Source organism: Bubalus bubalis, chromosome 3 (genome assembly GCF_019923935.1).
Source record: "Bubalus bubalis isolate 160015118507 breed Murrah chromosome 3, NDDB_SH_1, whole genome shotgun sequence".
Lineage (NCBI taxonomy): Eukaryota > Metazoa > Chordata > Mammalia > Artiodactyla > Bovidae > Bubalus > Bubalus bubalis.
In genome coordinates this window covers 30,040,764-30,063,235 of record NC_059159.1, presented here as the reverse complement: position 1 = coordinate 30,063,235, position 22,472 = coordinate 30,040,764, and the positions used below count along the sequence as shown (strand labels likewise).

Genomic DNA, 22,472 nt, shown 5'->3' with positions numbered 1-22,472 from the left:
CATCTGAAAAAATCCTGATGTTGTGAAAGACTGAGGGCAGGAGGAGAAGGGGATGACAGAGGATGAGATGGTTGGATAGCATCACCGACTCAATGGACATGAGTTTGGGTAAACTCCAGGAGTTGGTGATGGACAGGGAGGCCTGGCATGCTGCAGTTCATGGGGTCTCAAAGAGTTGGACATAACTGAGCGACTGAACTGAACTGATCACCCCTTACTCAAAATCAAAATTCAGAAAACAATAATAAGCAAAACATATAAAGAGCTACTTCAAATTGATTTTTCTAAATTGAATATAAAATTGGGAAATGTACTGATAAACATTAGAAAATATTTTAAGATATGAAAAAAACATCCAACTTCATTAAGAATAATACAATAAAATATGAATTAAAGATAATCAAATATTGAGGACTTCCGTGGCAGTCCAGTGGTTAAGATTCTGCACTTCCAATGCAGCAGGCTCGGGTTCCATTCCAGGTCATGGAACTAAGAGGCCACATGTCACACAGCACAGCTAAAAAGTAAAAAAAAAAAAAAAAAGACAGTATTCAATATACATATTAGATACTAATGGATACCAATATAGGTGAGAATATGGGGAAATGGATCCTCTCCTGCACTTTGGAGCACAAATCAGTGCTTCTGAGTCATCAAGATTCCACCTTTCATGTACTCTGACTCATCACATTTCTGGAAACCTATCCTGTAGCAATAGCAGGATGATCACAGGATTGCTTGCATTTGGAAAAAAGGAAAAAAAAAAACTGGTAAGAACTCAAGTGCCCATCAATAAGAATATATATAAATATAGTATTTATAATATAATTTATATATATTGTATTAATCATATATGTATATATCATAATATATCAATCATATATTTATATATCATAATTAATGTATCAATCATATTTGTATATCATAATTAATATATTGATCATATAGTTATATATCATAATTAATATATTATATATACATATAATATATATAAATAAATTATAGTACATCAGACACTATGCATCCATTTAAAGCACATGGTAGCTCAAGAGGACTTGTAAAGTTATCCAGAGCATAATGTTGAGAAAAACAAGTGAGTTGTAAAACAAAGAAACAGTACAATACTGGTGACGTGTGTGTACATACACATGTATACATACACATGCACACATACATGAGGAAAGATTTTGAATAGACACACAGATTCAAACTCAATTCTTTTTTATTTTTGGCTGTGCTATTTTATTTTTATCTTCGTTGCTGTGCACAGGCTTTCTCTAGTTGTGGTGAGCAAGGGCTAGTCTCTAATGGTGGTGTGTGGGCTTCTCAGTGCAGTGGCTTCTCTTGTTGCAGAGCATGGGTTTAGTTGCCCTGCGGCTGAGATCTTCCCAGACCAGGGATAGAACCTGTGTCCCCCACGCTGGCAGCTGGATTCTTAACCACTGGACCACCAGGGAAGTCCCAAACTCATTTCTTTAAGTGTAAGACTTGCAGGCGAACAGAGGAACCCTTATATTGTACTTTAAGATCCTCTGGAGGTGGGCATGGCAACACACTCCAGTATTCTTACCTGGAGAACTCCATGGACAGAGAAGACTGGTGGGCTATACAGTCCATGGGGTTGCAAAGAGTCAGACACAACTGAGCCACAGGAGAATGCACCTGGAGCTGGCGAGCGCCTGTGATCTAACATCTTGGCAGCAGGCATGACTGCCACCTGGTGGTCATGTGCTGCCATGGCATGTCACCAACCTGAGGGTTTCTCAGCCTTGCACTGTTGCCATTCTGGGGGGGTGGGGGGCTGTTTTGTGCACACTATGGGAGGCTCAGCAGCACCCATGGAAACCAGCACCTTCTGGAAACCAGTGACACCCTCTCCCCAAGTGGTGACAGAGAAAATGTCTCCAGACACTAGCAACTGTCCCCTCTGGGGGCAAAACCACTCTTGGCTGAGAACCTAAGTCTCGTGAATGCAAAGTAAATAACTAAACTGTGTTTGTTCATTCACTCATGAACAGCTCATATTAGGCAAAGGCTTTTGTTCCTAACGTCAGCTGGAAGGAGTGACCTCTTGGCCAGGGCCACTCACACACAGAATGCTTCTCACAGCTTTGCAAGATTCTGAGCTTTAAATTCGGGAACAAGAAAATCCATTCTTATCCAGTGACTCCCCACCTGCCTCAGGCAGAAATAACAAGCATGGTGACTCCCAGCACACACACGCCCTACACTCAGCTCAGACCTCCGGTGGGAACTCACAGCAGACCATGCTGCGGCCTCATCACGGCACTTCAGCCAGCGACTGCCACATCACCCAGACAGAAAGCTGCTTTACCCCTTGGATTTGAGTCTCCTCTCCCCCACCTAGAGCTGAAGTCAGGGTGAAGTGGCACTGACAAGAGGGATCCTACTTGAGAACCCTCTTTGTCCCCCGCAAACCTGAGACTCCACTAACCCACAGAGAGAAACCAGGCTCCAGGTGGCACTAGCAGAGGTCCAGGAAGTACACTCTGTCCCAGACGGTCCTGGGAGTCCCCACTGCCCCCGCCCCAAACACACACACACACAAACACCCCTAGAGACACCAGATGGTTGGGTGCTACTGGTACTGGCAGGGAGGGGCCACCACACAAAGCACTCTCCCCAGGAAGTTCTTCTTCCTCACGGGCCGACGATCCCCTACCCATCCAGTTGCATTCCCTTTCCACCCACTCAGGCAGCATCGGCAGGGACCAGGTAGAGCTCCAGCAGCACCAGATCAACCAAGCTGACCAAAATAGTACCACAAAGGCTCTGAAGATTAAATTGCCATTGAAACCACGGCCCACAAAACTACACCAAGACCTACTATAAACAGGGTGACGATGCCCTAAAACAGAAGATTTAAATAGCACCCGCACTTACGTGAAAGTAACATGTAAAACCCTAGATTGAAAGCTTTATCTTCTACAATTTAAAGAGATCCTTTCCTTTTTGTTGTCAGTGCTGCTGACAAGTCAGATTTACTCAGTCAAGTATTCATTGAGGGACCACAAAATGCCAGGAACTGGGTTTTTTTTAATTTTTTTTAATTTAATTTTGGCTGTGCTGGGTCTTCATTGTTGCCCACAGGCTTTTCTCTAGTTGTGATGAGAGGAAGCCACTCTGTAGTTGCGGTGTGTGGGCACCTCATTGGAGTGGCTTCTATCGTGCAGCACAGGCTCCAGAGCACAGGCTTCAGTAGCTGTAGCACCTGTTCCGCAGGCATGTGGGATCTTCCCAGATCAGGGATCAAACCACTGTCCCCTACATCAGCAGATGGAGTCTTAACCCCTGGACCATCAGAGAAGTCCCAGGCACTGCTTTTGACACTGGGGTTTTAGCACTCATTGAACAAAACAAATCATTCTATTTTTTTGTCTTGTAAGTGATCCATGTTTAGTCTCTGGAGGTTGTCAGAAGTTCTTCTTTGTTATTTATTGTTGGAGGAAGTCAACAAGAGGATGTGACCATTGGTTGACCCAAGAGCTGTTGTTTAGTTGCTGCTGCTGCTGCTGCTGCTGCTGCTGCTGCTGCTAAGTCACTTCAGTCGTGTCCGACTCTGTGTAACCCCATAGACGGCAGCCCACCAGGCTCCCCCGTCCCTGGGATTCTCCAGGCAATAACACTGGAGTGGGTTGCCATTTCCTTCTCCAATGCATGAAAGTGAAAAGTGAAAGTGAAGTCGCTCAGTCGTGTCCGACTCTTAGCAACCCCATGGACTGCAGCCTACCAGGCTCCTCCATCCATGGGATTTTCCAGGCAAGAGTACTGGAGTGGGTTGCCATTGCCTTCTCCGTTTAGTTGCTAGTTGTATCCAACTCTCCGCCACCCCATGGACTGTAGCCTGTCAGGCTCCTCTGTCCATGGGATTTCCCAAGCAAGAATACTGGAATGGGTTGCCAGTTCCTTCTCCAAGGGATCTTCTCCACTCAGGAATCGAATTTGTGTGTCTTGCATCTCCTGTGCTAGTACGTGGGTTCTTTACTAGCTGAGCCATCAGGGAAGTCAGAGGAATTTGAGTTATTTTCAAAGCAGAGAATCCATGGTGTTAAAATATGGTCAAGACCACTCCCCGTTTATCACCCTCTTCCTACCAGGTGATCTTATATAATAATAAATCTATTTTCACCTGTTTTGCAGTAATCATCTGGCTGACTGCATGTATGTTCCTGCATGCGTGTACGTATTTGGGTGTTCATGTGGATCAGGGTGGGACAAAGGTGAATAAAACCCTTGGAGGTGGAGCTGCTTGTATCTGTTAGTAACCACTTCTCTCCCAGCCCAGCTGTAAGGTTACCCTGTGCTATGATGAGTGGACAAAGATTTCCCCAGAGTGATGTCAGAGAGAGCAGAAAGGAGCACACAAGACATCAGAAAGCACCCCCACTCCCAGAGCACATCCCTGAGTCCCCTCATGGCATCTGGAGCTTTTCATCACTGCTACCATTCCATCCCCATCTAGACACGCGCCACACACACCCTAGGGCAGACTGTAGCCATCTGTCTCCCAGAGGGTCTCCAATCCATTTTTCATTCATTTCTTAATTCAACAACCTCCATCCTTCCAGAGGCACCCAGGTTGGGTTTGGGACAAGGACCTAGCCATTTACATTAGGATGCTGTTAGTTACCACTTTCTCTCTAACAATATTACTACATACTTAGTGGCTGAAAATGGCACACATTTGTTATCTCACAGTATCTGTGGATGAAGGTCCAGGCACAGCTTAGCTGGGTCCTTGTAGCGGGCTGTCAAGGTGTCAGCCAAGACTGGTTTCTCATGTGAAGACTCTACTAGGGTTGATCCACTTTCAAGCATCTGGGGGTTGTTGGCAGGGGTTAGTCCTCATCTGTCTTTCTGGGCTGACAGTTTCTTGTCTTGCAGATTTCCCCAATATCACACTTGTTTCACCAATGCCAGCAAGGAGGATTCTCCTAGCAAAACAAGCATTAGAATTGTGTCACCTTTGTTGCATTTTATAGGTTAAAAGTAAGTCACAAGTCCTACTCACACTCAAGGTAGTAGAGCAGATAACACATAGGTGTGAATACCATGAGGCTCAGATCATGGGAACCACTTTGGAAAATGGGAACTGGATAAGGAGTACCTTCTTCTTCTTTTTGCCATGTCTTGTGGATTGCAGGATCTTACTCCCCCTACCAGGGACTAAATCTGCGCTCACTGCAATGGAGGTGAGGAGTCTTAACCACTGGACTGTCAGGGAAATCCCAGGGGGTGCCTGATGGTAGGAACTAAAAATCTTTTCCCCAAAAGTTTTTGAAAACCATTTAAGGGTTTTAAGCAGGAAGGTAACATTTTATTCTTAACTTTAGAATGATCACTGGCCAGAACATGTGGCTAACAGACTGGTGGGAAAGCAAAACTTGACTTACAGAAATCAGCTAGGAGGCTGGTACCTTAACACCAGAGAAACGTCGGTGTCTAGAACTAAGGTAATGGGGCTTCCCCGGTGGCTTAGACATTAAAGAAACCACCTGCAAGGCAGGAGACCCAGGTTCGATCCCTGGCTCAGGAAGATCCCCTGGAGAAGGGAATGAATACCCACTCCACTATTACACTAAGGTAATACTGAAGGGAAAAGAGAAACATGAACAAACTGGAGAATGATTTAAAGAATACAATGAATAGGACTTGGTGATGAATAAACAGTGAGAGTTGAGGATATTCAGGTTCTGGCTTTTGCAAATGATTTGTGAGCAGTGATATTATTCACTGAGAAGAAGAGGGACAGTGTAGACAAAAATTAGTTTGAAGTGGGTAGGTTTGTCCAATAACAGAAAGTGAAAGTTGCGTCCAACCTAGGCCAGAATACTAGAGTGGGTAGCCTTTCCCTTCTCCAGGAGATCATCCCAAGCCAGGGATGGAACCCAGGTCTCCCGCATGGCAGGCAGATTCTTTACCAACTGAGCTATCAGGGAAGTCCATTAACAGAGACTAACCGTGCTCCCTTGAGGGAACACCTCCTTTGATAAATTTAATTTATATGCTTGCAGAGAACCCATTGCTCAAATCTGTTGAGCCAGTTGAAACTGGTTGAATCTTTTCAACTCACCCATTTCACATGTGTGAATTTTCAGTATTACAAGTAGTCTACGAACGCATGCACATCGGTCTGCAAATACACCTTTCACACTGACGGCAAAGGACGAGTTCGGGAGAAAGGAGACGAATGTGGGGAAAGCCAAGTACTCTGAACATCTTACACTGGAGTGTCTTAGGTGGGACGCCTCAGCAGCGCCACGTGCAGACAGAGTGCGGGACTTGGAATATCTGGGTTCTACCGTTTGCTCTATTGCGTGTCCGCGGGATCCCGCACGAGCTAAGCGCCCGCTACTCTCGCGAGAGGGAGGCAGCCCGCGGCTCCTAGGATTCCCCCAACCGCGCCAGGCGCGCTCCCACCTGCTAAGGAGCGGGAGTCTGGCCGCGCCCGGGGCCTTCTGGGAATCGTAGTTCCGGGGCCGAACGAGGCCCGCCCGCCTAACCCCCTGCTCTTGCGCATGCGCGGCCCCGCTGGCCCGAGAAGTTCGTAGCCTTTGTGAGGCCGTGGTGGGAGGTGAGTTGTCGCTCAGGTGTCGGTTCTCTCACTCGGCCTCTGCGGTACCCCCAGGGCAGCTGTCTGCACCAATCCAGGCTGGAGTGCGCGCTGGAGGAAGGGGCGTCGAGGGCAGGAACGAGGCCCGGGGGCGCGGGACGGGCGGGAGGGTGGGGGGCTTGGTCTGCGCGGCGGCCCCTCGGCGGCTGCCCGGGAGCTGGTGCTCCGGCCGCGCGGTCCCCCAGCGGCAGCGCCAGGCGCTAGCGCCCAGCTTCAGGGATGCTTGTCCCGGCTTTCCAGGTGCCAGCTTCGAGGGCCGAGCCGGCTCGGGACGGAGCGAAGCCTTTTGGAGGAGCCCCCCGAGGGGCGGCGGGAAGGAGGACCACGAGGCCTCGGGGCTTCCCGCCCCTCCGCCCCGAGCGGGCTGCGCTGGGGGGAGACCAGAGCCTTCGCGGCCTGAAGGAGGCGGTGACCATGGAGACTGATGTGGCCGAAACGCCCGGGAAGAGAGGTGAGAGGGGCTGGTGTTGAACTTGTGCTGGGGGCCGGGCCGAATCCTTCCTGATGAACGGGAGTCAGTGTTGTCCGGCTCCTTTGTCTGGGGACGGACGGGCTCTTCGAGTGAGAGTGGAGAGCTTGCTGTGGGATCCCCCCTCTTCCCACTCCAGCTGGGTGCACAGCAGACCCTCCAAAGCCTCCCTCAAAATGTGAGCGAAATGTTATTAATTGCTGCTGAAGCTTGGGCATAGCCTCTCACTTTGTCTCACACCTTCTTCTCCTGGGTGACTGTACCATCCTAGCCTCATCAGTGGGTCCGACGGTTTAGCTTTTTGGTTGGCAAAAGTATCTTCCACATCTTCCCAGTTGGCTCAATGGTAAAGAACCCGCCTGCTAATGCAGGAGACACAGGAAAGAAAGGCTCGATCCCTGAGTCTTGAAGATCCCTTGGGGAAGGAAATGGCAACCCACTTCAGTATTCTTGTCTGAGAAATCCCATAGACAGAGGAGCCTGGCGGGCTACAGTCCATGGAGTCGCAGAGAGTGGACACGACTGAGCACGCATGCATTTTCCACACCTGTTTTTCCACTTTGCACAAAAACTCTTTGATTTCGGTAGAGCAGATCCTTTGTCTTACACAGGAGACACGAGGCATAGGAGTCAGTGACTGGGTTCCAGTTCTCCTAGATCAAGGCTTTCTTGAAGTTTCCTCTGTGACCTACATCAAATCCACGCTCCTCCCCCACCCCTGCTTGTTGGATTTCTAGGTTCTACCCCAGGCTCAAGTACTAATAATTATTTGGAGGTGGGATCCAGCAGTCTATCTTTGGACTAAGGTTGCAGGGTGATTTCTTTCAGAGCTGTTGAGCCTGTTTTTCCCATATTAATTTAATGTTGATTAAGCCTGGTGGTGGGGGGACGGTGCAGCGGGGACTTGAATTTCCAGGCTCAGAGGGTGCCGTCTTCCAGGATCTGTTAGGGTAACAGCAGATGAATGAATTGAAGCCCCGAAGAGCAGCGTTCCTAAGTTATTTCCAGATTGGGATGCCTTCAGTAGCAGTGTCTGTAAGGAGCGCCAGTAGTACAGTGGCAGGAGTTTTAAACTTGCAGATCTGCGTCACGAGATATATTTGGGTCCTATCATGACTGCTTTCTTGCATTTAGCTCTGCCTCCCCAAGATTCTCCCTTTTCTCAAGAAAACTGCACAGAAGAGAGAGAAGTGGCAGCTTTGCGCCTCACGGCCAGATCGCAGGTGAGTGGAAGTCTCTGCTGATTATTGAAATTCACCTTATCTCTCAGATCGTGGACACGCTCTCTTCTGTTTGAAGTGGAGTTTCTGTGTCCCGCTAGAGCCCATCTGGAGAGCTGAGTTCTGATTCTAAGAGATGGCTCGAGTGACTAGTGGATTCGGTGGGAAATATTTTCTACTTCTTCACAGTATCTTGTGCATCTAGTTTTATCACTCAGCAGGCATGGAAGGAGCTTTGCCCTTCTTTAACGTAGCGGCTAATTTCTGTACCTGGTATTTGGAAATGATTTTAAAAGATAGTGTGGTGTACTCTTCTTAAAATGTATGTTTCAATAGGGGGAACAGCATACACATGACTGTTAAGTAGGAATTTAAGAGAGCACCTTAAGTGCTGGAGTGAATTATGAACATAATTACTCAGATAGTTCAAAGAAATACCGGAAGAGGAAGCCTATAGAAGGATTCTAATCAGCCCTCCAAGATGATGAATGCTCAGGTATTTTAGAGGTGAAGTGTTATCAAGTTGCAGCTCACTTTCCAGTCTCTCCCTTCCCCAAGGGCTGATATTAAGAATTGTTAATTTGGGACTTCAATGACAGTCCAGTGGTTAAGACTCGACTTCCACTGCAGGAGGCTGAAGTTCAGTCCCTGGCCAGTGAACTAAGATCCCTCATGCCCTGTGGTGTGGCCAAATATATATATATTAGAATTGTTGGATATAAGTGATAGTTGTAATATATGGGTGATTGGTATGATAGTCTTTCAGCTTTCTTTGCATGTCCAAAAATTTTTAATTTTTATTAAACTTGGGTAGGAGAAAAGAGTTCTCCCTGATGTGTGTCATACCACAACCCAAAGATTCCTCCACTAGCCTGTCTCTTGACTGCTTTAATCCAGAGTGTGAAAAGTGGGCCTGGCACATTCCTCCCGTTTAGCAAAGTGATTTCTCAGGATCCTTGTGTACTGGTGGCGTCCATTGGTTTCTTAAATGTCTTATATGAATATTGAAGATTTTATCACTCAAGAAGCTTTTTAAGTTGCAGCTAATGAAAATTCAAACTGGCCTAAGCAAGTTTATTGACAATTATAAGGGAAAAGCCAGGTCTGGCTACAATTAAGTTCCGACAGTAACATTAGAACCTGTTTTCTCCATTTCAGTCACCTTTTCTTTTCTCTCTGTGTGTTTTGCACTCAGTCTTTTCTTCTAGTGCAAGCTGGCCCCTAACAAATTTAGGCTTACATCTTCCCATGTTGAAAATCAGAGGAAAAGAACATCTTCCCTTCTGGTAGTTCCAGATTCCAGAAGTACTGAAAGTTAACTCTAATGGGTATTATACCCTTCCTTGGACCATTATTGACCAAATCTGAGTGTGATGATCAGAGTATAGACCTGACCACACACATGTAAACCTGTATCCCACCTGTGGGTTAGAGGTGAGCTAGTACTGCCTGAACTGCATGGACTAAATGTGGCCAGGCATGGCAGCCAGAGGACAGTCAGGGTATAAGCACCAGAAGAAGGGTGAATGCTTAATACATTTCAACAAGAGACTAATTTCAAGAGTTGTTACAGCTTCAGGATGGATTAAACCTTTTATGGAAATTTTGAAAATTCTCTGTGTGTCCTTTTTGTATTGCATTAGATTTTGTTTGATGCTAACATTGCAACTGTCTGTCTTATTAGAATTTGCCTGGGCTGTGAATCTTTTTTTAATGTTTTAAAATTTTGCTCACAGTAACCAGGTGAAAGGCACAGACATGTATATTATAATATACTAATATAAAAGTATATTATGCGTACTAACCTCACCAAGTTGTTTGCTACCTCTCCCTACTGAGGATAACAGTTTGGTGTATATTTTTCCATATGTTTTCGTTGAACTTGAACTACTGTATTCAGACATGTAGTATACTGTGTTTCCTTCCGTTTCTCCACCCACCCACCCAGTCCCCAACTTTGGGGGTTTTGTCTGGATCTCTTTTTCTGTAAAGAGGATGTGTCTGTTTTAAGAAACCTTTTTATAAGGGAAATGAATTTATTCGTATTAATATAATTACTTGTGTGTTTCACATTTTTGTTGCTGTGTGATTTTTGTAATTCTGTTTACTGTGCTTTCTCCTCCTATATTTTTTCTGCCTTTTGTGCAGTAGTTTGCATTTTGTTTTTCTGATTTTTTGTTTGTTTGTTTTTCTGATTTTTTTTTTTTTTTAATGGTTTGGAAGTTAATTTCCACTGTCAGTTTAGCTATAGATAGGCAGATTGGAGGATCAAAGTCATTTTTTCTCATAGTATCTTGTTTACTTAGTAGCTTATTAATGATTTTTACATTTTCTAAGGATGATTCCTATATTTTTTTAAGTCTCTAAGATTAGTTCCATTTTGGGAAACTTTATTTGAAATAATTGGAGACTTATGTAGCAAGTGGTAGAAAGATTCCTCATATATGTACTCCATTCAGATTCTCCAGGATTTAACATTTCACTTCATTTATTACTTTGTTTTTCCAGAATCAGGAAGTTGATGTTGTTATAGTACTATAACGTACTGCTCTTATTCATGTTTCCCAGTCCCTTATTTTTCTTGATTTTCTTCCCCTTAATTTCTGCTTTTATCCTGTAATTCCTTCTGTTTCCCCTAATTCTGTCTCTAATTGACTTGTATGCTCTGTTCACTTAATTACACTAATTTTTTAAATGAAATGGAAGTGTTTCTTCTGACACTTTTAGCCTTATGACATTGATTTTTGCCTTTTATTATTGTTTTGAAATTTTAATATTTTATAATTAATTTTTTCAATTACCATCAGTTATTGCTTTTTCATTTCTATTTTGGAATTTATTAACATTTACTTTGTTACTTTTGCAAATGCTTTATGGATATTTAAATAGAAGTTGTTTTCTATCAAGTTATAGCATTTGGTATATTTATTTCAACAACCTAGAATATTATTCCCATTCTCTATCACTTAAAGAGAAACGTTCAGTACTGGTATGTGTCTTTTTCCAATGAGTTTTTGTATTTTGTGTGTTAGATAAACTAAGTCCTAAGGTGTTTATATATGAACATTTACATTTTATATCTGTACCCTTTCTTAATCTGCTGATGTCATTTTCTAGTTTAATGCTTTTTGCTTTGAATTGATTCCGTGCTTCACTGAGCTTGTCCAGTCACAAGTTCTGTGTAAATTATCTTTCAAATTTTTTATTGAGGACTCACAAGGAGAATTATACAGATGTGCTTTTTGTCTCTGCCTGTATTTCATTTACTTTGCCAAACTGTTTTATTGATTCATTGGTTCCTGTTTTAACTCTTTATTCCCCAGAAAAAATGATAGTCTCTCAGTGCAGAAACCATGGTCTTCCTTTGATTCTCATGTTGGATCTTGGACAGTGTGCCTGGCACATAATTGTTACCCAGCGACTTTACATGGAAAGTCCAGAACATGTGAGAATGCTTGTCTCTTACTGCAGTCATTCCCCCTGTTGAATACATCTATGCACTTAACTCCAGGACCAGCAGAAACTGAGAGGTGATAGGGAGACTGCGGAGAGACGGATGGTGAACAGAAGTATGTTTTGTGTCTTAGGCATCAGTGACCTTCAAGGATGTGGCCATGGACTTTACCCCAGAGGAGTGGGGGAGGCTGGATCCCACCCAGAGGGACGTGATGCTGGAGAACTACAGGAACCTGGTCTCACTCTGTAAGGACAGACTCTTATTGTGACTCCTGACCTGCTTATGGGGACCTCACTGTTTTATTGGCAGTGAAGTAGCTTAACAAAGCCAGAAATATGTAAAGTGTTGGTCCCTTTGGGCCCAGAGAGAATCTGTTTATGCCCTAGGGTGTTGGTGAAATGTCTGGGCTTGTTTTCTTTTATTAGGAGTCTTTGGATTCAGGTGACAGAAACTGAATTCAGACTAGCTTGAAAGGGAATCAGGTACGGTGTCAGGATAATACCTGCTTATTTTTTAATGACGTGCCATAGGTTTGCCCGAATCTCCCTGTGGGCAGAGATGGCCTTTGGCCTCTCTAGTGTTACGTTGTTCTTCCAGTTATAGAGCTGAGGAAAGAAAGAGGGCTTCTGTCCTGGGAGTTTCCGCAGATAGGCTCATGTGTCCATCATGAGACAGTACTCAAGCCAGGGAAATAGAGAACACTCTGGCCAGTTTGGATCCTATGTCCACCTCTGTGTGGTGTGTTTGTGTGCAAGTGTGTGCATGCACACACATACATGTACATATATTGTTCATATGAGTAGTGGAAGGAACTATCTTAGCTCCTCCCAAATCTCATGTAATAAATTCAATAAAGTGGGTTCTAGTAACTGAAGAAAAAAGAAAGGAAAACATCAGAAACAACTAGTCATAGAACCCCAGGCTCATGGTGCTGCTGCTGGGGTCCCACTTCACCCAGCTGTTTGCCTGAGCTGAGGACTGATGAGCAGTGTCTCCCTGGGGACTCCTGTAATAAACAAGTGAGAAATTCTTTTTTTTTTTTTTTTTTCCATTTTTTACAGGCTAAATGTTTGTCTTTTCAAATGTGTGTGACTCCTTACTGTGCCCAGACTCCTGCTGCGCATGTTTTAAGCTTCGTTTATAGGCTTCCACCTCCCTTATTCCAGAACTTCCTATGGTGTCTTGTCTTTGTGGATCCAAGGGTTGGGACTGTGCTCTGGGACACAGCTTTATACCCATCACCAAGAGCTAAGTTCCTTTTTTTTTTTTAATTTTTCTAATGAGCAGGGCTTCCGGTTTCCAAACCTGAGAACCACAGTTTGGAGAATGGAAAAGAACCACTGCTGCTTGAGAGAAAAGCCCCCAAAAGCAGCTGCTCAGGTGAGTCAGATAGATGGGGGTCTCCAGAAAGAACAATCCCATGGGATGCTAAAGAAGTCAGGACTTCTTTAGCATCTAGTGGTCCAGTAGTTAAGACTCCTTGCTTACAATGCAGGAGCCGTGGGTCCAATCACTAGTCAAAGTACTAAGATCCCGCATGCTGTCTCTACTTGTTTATGTCAGAGATGCTACAGTACAACATGTCGAAAACTGAATGCCTGGTATGTGCCCAAATTCTCCATCCCCCTAACAGGATCCTCTTCCAATAATTATATTAATGACACTCGCTGCTTATCAAATTGTACATCAGAAATCTGAACAATCTTTACATAACCCCTTCGCCTTTATCCAGTTCGTCCTTGTGTTTATCTGATCACTTCTAAGTATTTCCTCATCATTAACATCTCTCTGTCTCCCTTTCATCTGAGGCCATCTCCCTGACTCCACCCTTACCCCTGTAAACTCCATTCTTCATGTGACAGTAAATGATGTTTTCAAAATGCAAGTCTGATGGCGTCACCCTTTTGCTTAGGGCTTGTCCATGGCTTCCCGTTGCTCTTTGGATGACAGCCAAAATCCTAGAGGCCTATAGACGCTTGTAAAATCTGTCCCTTACTCATAATATCCAGCCCTGCTTCATACCTACTTTCCCTCTGATTTTGTACCTTATCTTAGCAACTCTTAATGGTTTTAGCGTCATTGAACCTATTTAACTCCCCAAATTGTTGAGAATCCTAGCAAGCTTTTGTTTATGTGGGTTATATCTACCAGTAGTTACCATATTAGAAATTAAAAGTGAGAAAGATTTTAAACTATCATATGATTAATTTAGAAATAACAATTATAAACCCATTACATGTTAACACAAATAACACAATTTAAATAAAAATTATTTCTCTACAACAAAAATTTATTGACAAGAATGGCATTGTTTTACATTTTTGCAGGTCTTTTTGTATATGGCTAATAGAGGACAGCTTTATAATTACATCTGCTTCTGAATGCAGCTTGATGTGATGCATTGTTTTGGTTGGCTTGTGCAAAGAATATTGCCTCACGCCAATATTTAGTTAGAAGACATAGGAGTATTTTATAGCCTTTTGAGATAATTTTGGCTTTTCTCTTGATTATACACCAAAAGTGGGTAAGCATTAGTTTCCTAAAGGTTAGGTGCAAGGTGCATCTGAAACCATATTCATGAACTTTTCATACTCTTAAAATCTATTGATCTTTTGGAAAATTTTGTTTACTGAGTTAGTTAGATCTTCCAAATACTGACACATTATGCAATATTTTAAAAGCACAATTTTCAGTATCACCACTGACCCTATCAGAAAAGCCTTTAAGTATTAGGAAACTATCAAGCTGTCAGTGGGAGTTAAAAGTTTTCCAGAATTCTAATTTCTGCCTAAAAGCTCACATTTTTTCAAATACTGTCAGTTGTTTTCTTTGAAATAGTAGGCTCATCTTTTTTTCAGTTTTGAGAGAATATCTGCCAGATACCCAACATAGATAACATAGTTTGTCAGTCATTCTTTCAAGTAAAAGTGCTAGTCTATTTAAAAAGGAAAAAATGACTGATTGCACAATGGATGGTTTTCCTCAAGACAAGCACCATATTTTGATATAAGTGGACTTGCATTATGAATATTTCCTATTTCATCATCTAGAATGTTAAAAAGGCGTGTAGTCAAAGTTTAATAGATTAAAATTAATTTATTAAATTAATAATGTTTCCTGTTGTTTCCATAGATATTTTTAGGTGAAACTGGCTCCCCCATCCCTTAACTGAGAGTATGCAGCCGGGGAAAATGTAACAGCTACTAGTACATCTGGTGTTTTGTCCTGATTTGTGCCTAAGTTGTGGGCAGTTTCACCACCATTACTTTTGCAACATAAATGCAAATGTCAAGACAATGAAAAAGGCCAATAAGATCCAAGTATTATTTTGAAAAGTTTTGAACCTAGAGACTCCCAGAGGTCCGCAGACCACACTTTGAAATCACTGCCCATACTAGCCTTATATCAATTTATATTTTACAAACAACTTATGTAGCACCTATGCTGTATCAGGGTCCTCAGTGTTTTATAAATATCCTCATTTAATGCTCCTTGAGGTAGGTGTTGTTTTTATTCTTCATGAAGCAGGTACTGTTTTTGCCCCAGCTTACAGATAAGGAAGCTAAAGTAGAAAAGTTAAATAACTTGGGCCAGGTCACATGGCTGGAAGTGGCAGAGCTGGTTTTAAATTCATGCATTCTTATTTCAGAGTCCATGCTGTCAACTGCTGTGCTCTTCCTAAGTGCTGCCTCTCACCTTGGGGCTTCTGTACATATCATTTCCTCTACCTGGAAGGCTCACCTCTGCATCTGTACCTGTTACCTGCAACACTCACCTGGACCCCAGCCCCACTTGGATTTCAGCTCAGTGATTTACCTTCTCAGGGAGGACTCCACCCCCATCCCCCTGGATTCCCCTTATAATCTTTCACAGCATCATTTGCCTTTTATTTCTTACTAAGGTGCATTTTTTATATGTATTCATGGATGTCAGACTAAATTTTTTTCTCCCCTTGTGTACATAGGTACTGTTTGTTTTTCCCCGGAGCCTAGCATATCCAATAGATAATCGTTGAATGAACAGATAGATGAGTAGATAAATGAACCAAGTTCATCTGGCTGTGTGGAATGAGACAGATCTAACTTGTCTTCTGAATGTTTAATAAGTCACAGGACCATTTGCTTTAAAAACTAATTATCTTTAGTTCACTGACTGAAATTCCACCTTTGTATTGTCCTTAATTCCTTTATATACTTGATTTTGTTTCTGAAATTGCTCTTCTGTTTCATTTTTTGTTGTTTGTTATTGTTTAGTTGCTAAATCATATCTCTTTTGCGACCCCATTAACCCACCAGGCTTCTCTGTCCATGGGCTTTCCCAGGTAAGAATACTGGAGTGGGTTGCCATTTACTCCTCCAGGAGATCTTCCCAAGCCAGGGATTGAACCCCTGTCTCTTTCATTTCAGACAGATTCTTCACCACTGAGCCACCTGGGAAGTCCACCTATCAAGCTACCAGACTTTTTTTTTTCCTACCAGACCTTTTTTTAGGCAACCAAGAATTTATCTGGTCAAATGGATTTCACTGAACTATTTATTTATTCTTTGGAACTATACTCTTTATAAATTATTTTGGCTTTATAATTTCATATTTAACATAAAAATTCTAATAGATGTATAGTAGATATATTCAGAGAGGTTGGCTACTGTCCCTGTTCTCTTGTATTCTGTTGCTCTCTCTGTAGGTAATCTTATTTACTAGTATTTCATGTATCTGTCCTTGATTTTGGAAAATGTAACCAAATATGTCGATAGTATCTATATCTCTCAAAGTAGCAAACCAAACACACTCCTTTCTAGTTTGCTGGGGGTTTTTTTGTTTTGTTTTGTTTTTATTTATTTATTTCACTTCACAATATTGTATTGGTTTTGCCATACATTGACTTGAATCCGCCATGAGTGTACATGTGTTCCCCATCCTGAGCTGGGGTTTTTTAAGTCTATTTAATGTATCCTGAAGATCACCTCCTAGCAATTATGTAGTGATCAATCTATTTTTTTAAGTTGCACATACTCCATTGTGTGTATACACCATGATTTAATCAGTTCTCTATAGTGGAGTATTTGAGATGTTACCAGTTTTGCTACCTCAATTAGTGTTGTAATGTTTAGCCTTGTGCAGGTATAATTTAATATATTTGCCATTATATCTTAGGGAGGTCATAGATTTTTGAATAGAGACATTATAAATGCATTCTTAGGGGAGATTTTAAACTGAAAATGGAGTGCATAGTAGGATTGAGTAAGGCTGGGTGACTGGAAACTTAGAAGTCATCACTGTGCCTGCACCAAGGTGGTGACTGCCTGGCTGTTTCTGATAGACAGCACTTGATGTTCTGTTAGAGGCTGTTCCTCCCCTGTCCTGATCTGGGATACTCGTTTCCTGCTCATCCAGCAATATAGCACTTCCTCTCCATCCCTCCTCTTGTCTTTCTGGTCATCTTTTGCCCTATTCTGCCTCCTGGGTCAGATTGTGTACTGATTTATCTGCATAACTCTGTACTTTCATTCCCCTCCATTTGCTTCTCTTTGCAAATCATCTTCCAAGAGTCAAATCCACTTCCTCATTGAAGCTGTGCCTTTCACCTTCATTAACTCTGACCCATTACAGAACTGCCATTTTGTCAAAACTCAGAAGACGAAGGAAATTTACATTTCCAATTTCTTTCAGACTCGGAGACTAGTCCCAGAAGCAAGGATTCAACTTCAGTGCAAGATTTTTCCAAAGAAGAATCATGCCAGGTTGCAGTCATAGACAGGCTGACAAGGGACAGTGTCTGTGACTCTAGCACAGAAACAACTCTTGACTGTAAAGACTGGTTGGAGAATCAGCAGGGAAGTCAGGAGAGACACTGGAGAGGAATGTTCACCCACATGAATTCACTCCCAGAAGAGAGAGCCCCTGAGCACGACGTTTACTGGAAAACCCTAGGCCAGAAGTCAGTCCTTCTCACTCAAGACAGAGTTCCCAAAGGACCCTATGCTTTCCACACCCTCGAAAAAAGACTGAAACAGAAATCTACCTTAATGAAAAAGCAGAGGACCTATAAAGAAAAGAAACCTCATAAATGCAATGACTGTGGTGAACTCTTCACTTATCACTCGGTGCTTATTCGACACCAGAGGGTCCATACAGGGGAGAAGCCCTACAGCTGTGCAGACTGTGGGAAATCTTTCAGCCACAGGGCTAATTTAACCAAACATCAGAGAACTCACACAAGAATTCTCTTCGAGTGCAGTGAGTGCAAAAAAGCCTTCACCGAAAGTGCATCCCTTGCCATTCATCAGAGGATTCACATTGGAGAGAGACCGTATGAGTGCGGCGAGTGTGGGAAAGGCTTTAATCGAAGCACCCACCTTGTGCAGCACCAGCTGATCCACACGGGGGTGAAGCCCTATGAATGTAACGAGTGTGATAAAGCCTTCATTCATTCCTCAGCACTCATTAAACATCAAAGAACTCACACTGGAGAGAAACCTTACAAATGCCAGGAGTGTGGGAAAGCCTTTAGCCACTGCTCGTCGCTTACCAAACATCAGAGGGTTCACACTGGAGAAAAACCCTATGAGTGCAGCGAATGTGGAAAGACCTTCAGTCAGAGCACACATCTTGTCCAGCATCAAAGGATTCACACAGGAGAGAAACCCTACGAGTGTCACGAGTGTGGGAAAACCTTCAGCCGGAGCTCCAATTTCGCTAAACATCAAAGAATTCATATTGGCAAGAAACCATACAAATGTAACGAGTGTAGCAAAGCCTTCATTCATTCGTCAGCCCTTATTCAACACCAGAGAACTCATACTGGGGAGAAACCCTACAGGTGTAATGAGTGTGGGAAGAGCTTTAAGTGCAGTTCATCCCTCATCAGACATCAAAGGATTCACATGGAAGAGCAGCCCTGAAAAATGACTTGAGTGCAAAGGAATGTAAGTTGGTGTTATTGCTGTGTTAAATACCTGAGTGGTTTAGGAGGAAGACCCAAAAAATGCTACCTGAGAAACAGTTCTGTGTGCATCTAATTCTACTCACATAACACAGTAGTTTTGAGCCGTAAACAGAATGTTTCTTCTATCCGTTGATTTGATCATTCTGAATGCTTCCAGCCAGAAATCTTAAAAGTTGATCCCTAAACCACCATCCCACTACCCATAATGCTCTTTTGTAGAAATTTAGAAAGTCCTTGGCAGTGGATAGCAATACAGTCATTGTGAAGTCCAGTTCCCCCTCTTTGTCATGCCAAAGCCTGTTACTCCATCTCACTGTGTAAGAATGTCCTTATCTTGTAGGTGAGGCTGAGGGTTCATATCCTCAATTATCGGGAAGACACAGAGCTGTTTATTTTCAAATCCAAAGTGGACACCCAGCTATCTGGAAAATGTCGTTTCTTTTACATTAACTATAAAAATTTAAATATTAGAGTTGAAATACACTCTGGCTTCCCTCCCAGCCCCAAAGGCTGCTGTCTCAGTTGATGAACAAATGGGGTCTGAGTTATGCCCACATAGATTAGGCTGACACTTAGATGGTTATTACCCCTCTGCTGGGTACATCCTCACTTCACACTTCTTGGAAGTGACCTTGAGATAGAGAAAGAGTTGGAACCTTAACTGTAGTTTTTTTTTTTCAGGTCCCTCTTTCCTTATCTTTGACATTGAATGAATCCTTGGTTTTCTGTAATACAGAATTAGGGAGATTTCACCCCTTTACCTCATTCTGCTGTGTGTAAAGTAAGTTTTGTCACTTTGAGAAAAAGCCCCTGGGATATGGAGAGTCTAGAAAGTTGACTGATTCAGTGTGCTGTTCCATTTAGAGCCCCAGGCAAGAAGAAGACCTGGAGCAGCTCCGAGGCACAAGAAGTATCCTCAGACCTCATGTTATGCACATTTTTTTGTCGTCGTTCTGTGTATTGGTCTTTGTCATATCCCAGAGCCCTGGAGAAGGTAGAAAAGGCAAAGAGCCACACTGATCTTGACATAAGTTACATGGGTGACCAAAGACCTTGTAGTGGGATGGAAACACAAAAGCAAGAGTTCAAATAAATATTTAGCAGGACACCACACAAATGTCTTGTTACAGACTTTTTTTTAATTGTTACAGAGACTGGGATAAGATTATAGAAAAGAAAGAAGAAACATTTGCAGATTTCCTCTCTCTTCTCCTAAATCCTGTCCTTGATGAACACTCAACAGCCAGCCCACGCTTTTCCCCTCCACGTTATCCCCATTACTCCTTACAGTTCTCATCATTCCCTCTGTATACCTTAGTTCTATCATTGAGGAAAAGGAGAGGAAGAGTTTAAAGTGGGGTAATAGAGATCAAGGTCAGGTCTAAAGCCAGCAATAGTGGAAACCAAAACAATAGGAAATAGAGTGTAAAGGACTAAGGAGAGGCTTTTTTTTTTTTAATCATTTAAAGAGGTGGAACTCTTGAGAGATGAAACTAGGAGAATGGCTGACATAGGACAAAATAAAAAGGAGCTCAGCCCTCATCACTTGATACCCGGATTAACAACCTGAAGCAGGAGTTGACAAACTTGCCCGGACCCACCACCTTGTTCTGTAAATAGTGTTTAATTGGAACTGGGCCTCACTCATTATTTACATGTCATGTGTAGCTGATTTTGTACTAAAATAGTGGAGTTAAGTAGTTAAGGCAGAGATTTCATGTCCCAGAAAGCCTAAAACACTTGCTGTTTCTCAACATTCCAGGTGTTTGAGAAGTTCGTTCATCATCTGGTGGCCAATACTTGGCTAACACAAGATTAGTGGGCTTGAATTCTGTCACCTCCACTTGGCAATTAATTATGTGACTTTAAAAAGGTACTTCTTTCTGAGCCCCAGTCTTATCTGTAAAATGGGAACAGGTCATCCCTCTCTCAAGGCTGTTGTGAGGATAAGACTGCAGGTAGAGAATCTGGCACACAATTACTCTTTTCTCTCATGAGTTTCCAGGAGCCCCCACATAAACTAAAATCCACGAATGCTCAAGTTCCTTACAGAAAATAATGTACAGTTGGCCCTCCGTTTCTGAGGCTTTTGCATTCTCAGATTCAACCAACCATGGATGAAAATTTGCATCCACGGTTGGTTGAATCTGCTGATGCAAAACAAAATACAGAGGGCAGGTTGTATTTATTAAAAACATGCATGTAAGTGGACCTGTGAAGTTCAAACCTGTGCTATTCAAGGAAGGATTGACAACATATTTTAATGAAGTGGTGAGTCAGTTTAGTCGGCTGTAATGTCACTAAGTGATTTGTTTATAAACAGCTGTCTCACAGTTCTGGAGACTGGAAAGTCCAGGATCAAGACCCTGGTAGGATGTCTGATGAAGCCCCTTCCTGGTCCACAGATGGCCATCTGTTTGCTGTGTCCTTCCATGATGGAAGGGCTGGGGAGCTCTCTGGGGCGTCCTTTATGAGGACATGTTTGTGAGTATGTTTCATGAGTTCTGTTTGTGAGGACTGCCCTTGTGACCTCATCACCTCCCAAAGGTCCCACTTCCAAATACCAGCACTTTGGGGATTAGGTTTCATCGTGAATTGGAGGGGGCGGGGAAGGGGGACACAAACATTCTGTCTATTAACAAGTGGCTGAGCATCAATCAGAATTACTTAGTGTGTTTTCCCTTTGTTTATTGATCTGGAGGTGACCACCCTGCTCCCAGCACATGGTAGAGAAGGGCTTCACAACTGTCTGCTCTTGCGTGGAATCTGTCTTTTTTCCTTCTAAGTATCACATAACCAGGAGCTGTCCCGTATGTCTTCTAACTGCAGTTTAGCGTCAAGGGACTTACTCTAAGATAGTTTTACTAAGAGCTCTGGCCCTTTTCATATCAGTATTTGTTCCTTTTATGCTTAAGAGTTTAATCTGACTGCGTGTTTGTACTCCCATGGGAATCTTGGAGGTTTTAGTGTCCTGCTTTTCAAATGTTTTTGATAATCTGTAAACTAAATTTGATTGTTCTTATTGGCCCACTGTCAATAAAGATATTGTTTGTATGTTTGTTGTCAGAAACTTTTGTAAAATGCTTTTAAATTGTCACTTAAGCATGTTTTGAGAGGTAAAGAAAGACCAACTATAAAATATCTCCACATCATTCAGGAAACCAGTTGCATTTCTAATTGTTCACCTGGGCTTAATAACCTCTATCCTAGAGAAGGTGAAAGAGCTGAGGAAGATTATTCCTACCAAGTGGTGCTCAGGTCAAGTATATCCCTCACTTCGGAGTGATGGGGAGACCAGGGAGGGAAGGAATTCATGTGAAAAGTACAATTAAAACTAAGCCAAATACGTTTTTGGGCCAGACACAGAATAATCCATATGTAATAAATGCACGTTTATAACACATGCGATACTAATCTGGGGTTGAAAGTAGATGATCCTTAGCTTTGGCAGGACAGAATGGGTAGTGTTTATGGAGGTTGAGGAGAGGAGCCTCTGAGTTGCTAGTTTTATTCTATTTTCTTACACTGTGTTGTAGTTACAAAGGTGTGTTCAGTCGCTCAGTCGTGTCCGACTCTAAGACCCCATGAATTGTAGCACGCCAGGCCTCCCTGTCCATCACCAACTCCCGGAGTTCACTCAAACTCGTCCATCGAGTTGGTGATGCCATCCAGCCATCTCATCCTCTGTCGTCCCCTTCTCCTCCTGCCCCCGATCCCTACCAGCATCAGAGTCTTTTCCAATGAGT

The 22,472-nt window shown here is 42.9% G+C and overlaps 1 protein-coding gene and 1 long non-coding RNA gene across 4 annotated transcripts; one reads left to right on the top strand and one right to left on the bottom strand.

Annotated features, from left to right (window-relative positions):
- Positions 1-269: 269 nt before the first annotated feature.
- Positions 270-6,361, bottom strand: LOC102395425. Its single transcript, XR_329432.4, has 3 exons — positions 6,095-6,361; positions 4,718-4,955; positions 270-517 (listed from the first exon to the last, which is right to left on the bottom strand). It is a non-coding gene; the product is annotated as an uncharacterized LOC102395425 (long non-coding RNA).
- Positions 6,362-6,462: 101 nt separating this feature from the next.
- ZNF286A (zinc finger protein 286A) lies at positions 6,463-21,780 on the top strand. 3 transcript variants are annotated; one of them, XM_044939233.2, is made up of 7 exons: positions 6,463-6,595; positions 6,875-7,085; positions 8,238-8,326; positions 11,911-12,025; positions 13,068-13,160; positions 17,451-18,706; positions 21,050-21,780. In XM_044939233.2, the coding sequence occupies exons 2-6, from the start codon at positions 7,049-7,051 to the stop codon at positions 18,680-18,682; spliced, it is 1,566 nt and encodes a 521-aa protein (XP_044795168.1). In that variant the 5' UTR covers positions 6,463-6,595; positions 6,875-7,048; the 3' UTR covers positions 18,683-18,706; positions 21,050-21,780. The 3 variants fall into 3 exon arrangements, with proteins under 3 accessions (XP_044795168.1, XP_044795167.1, XP_025136301.2); XM_044939232.2 differs by having other exon boundaries at positions 19,591-21,780; XM_025280516.3 differs by having other exon boundaries at positions 17,451-21,780.
- The last annotated feature ends 692 nt before the right edge of the window (positions 21,781-22,472 follow it).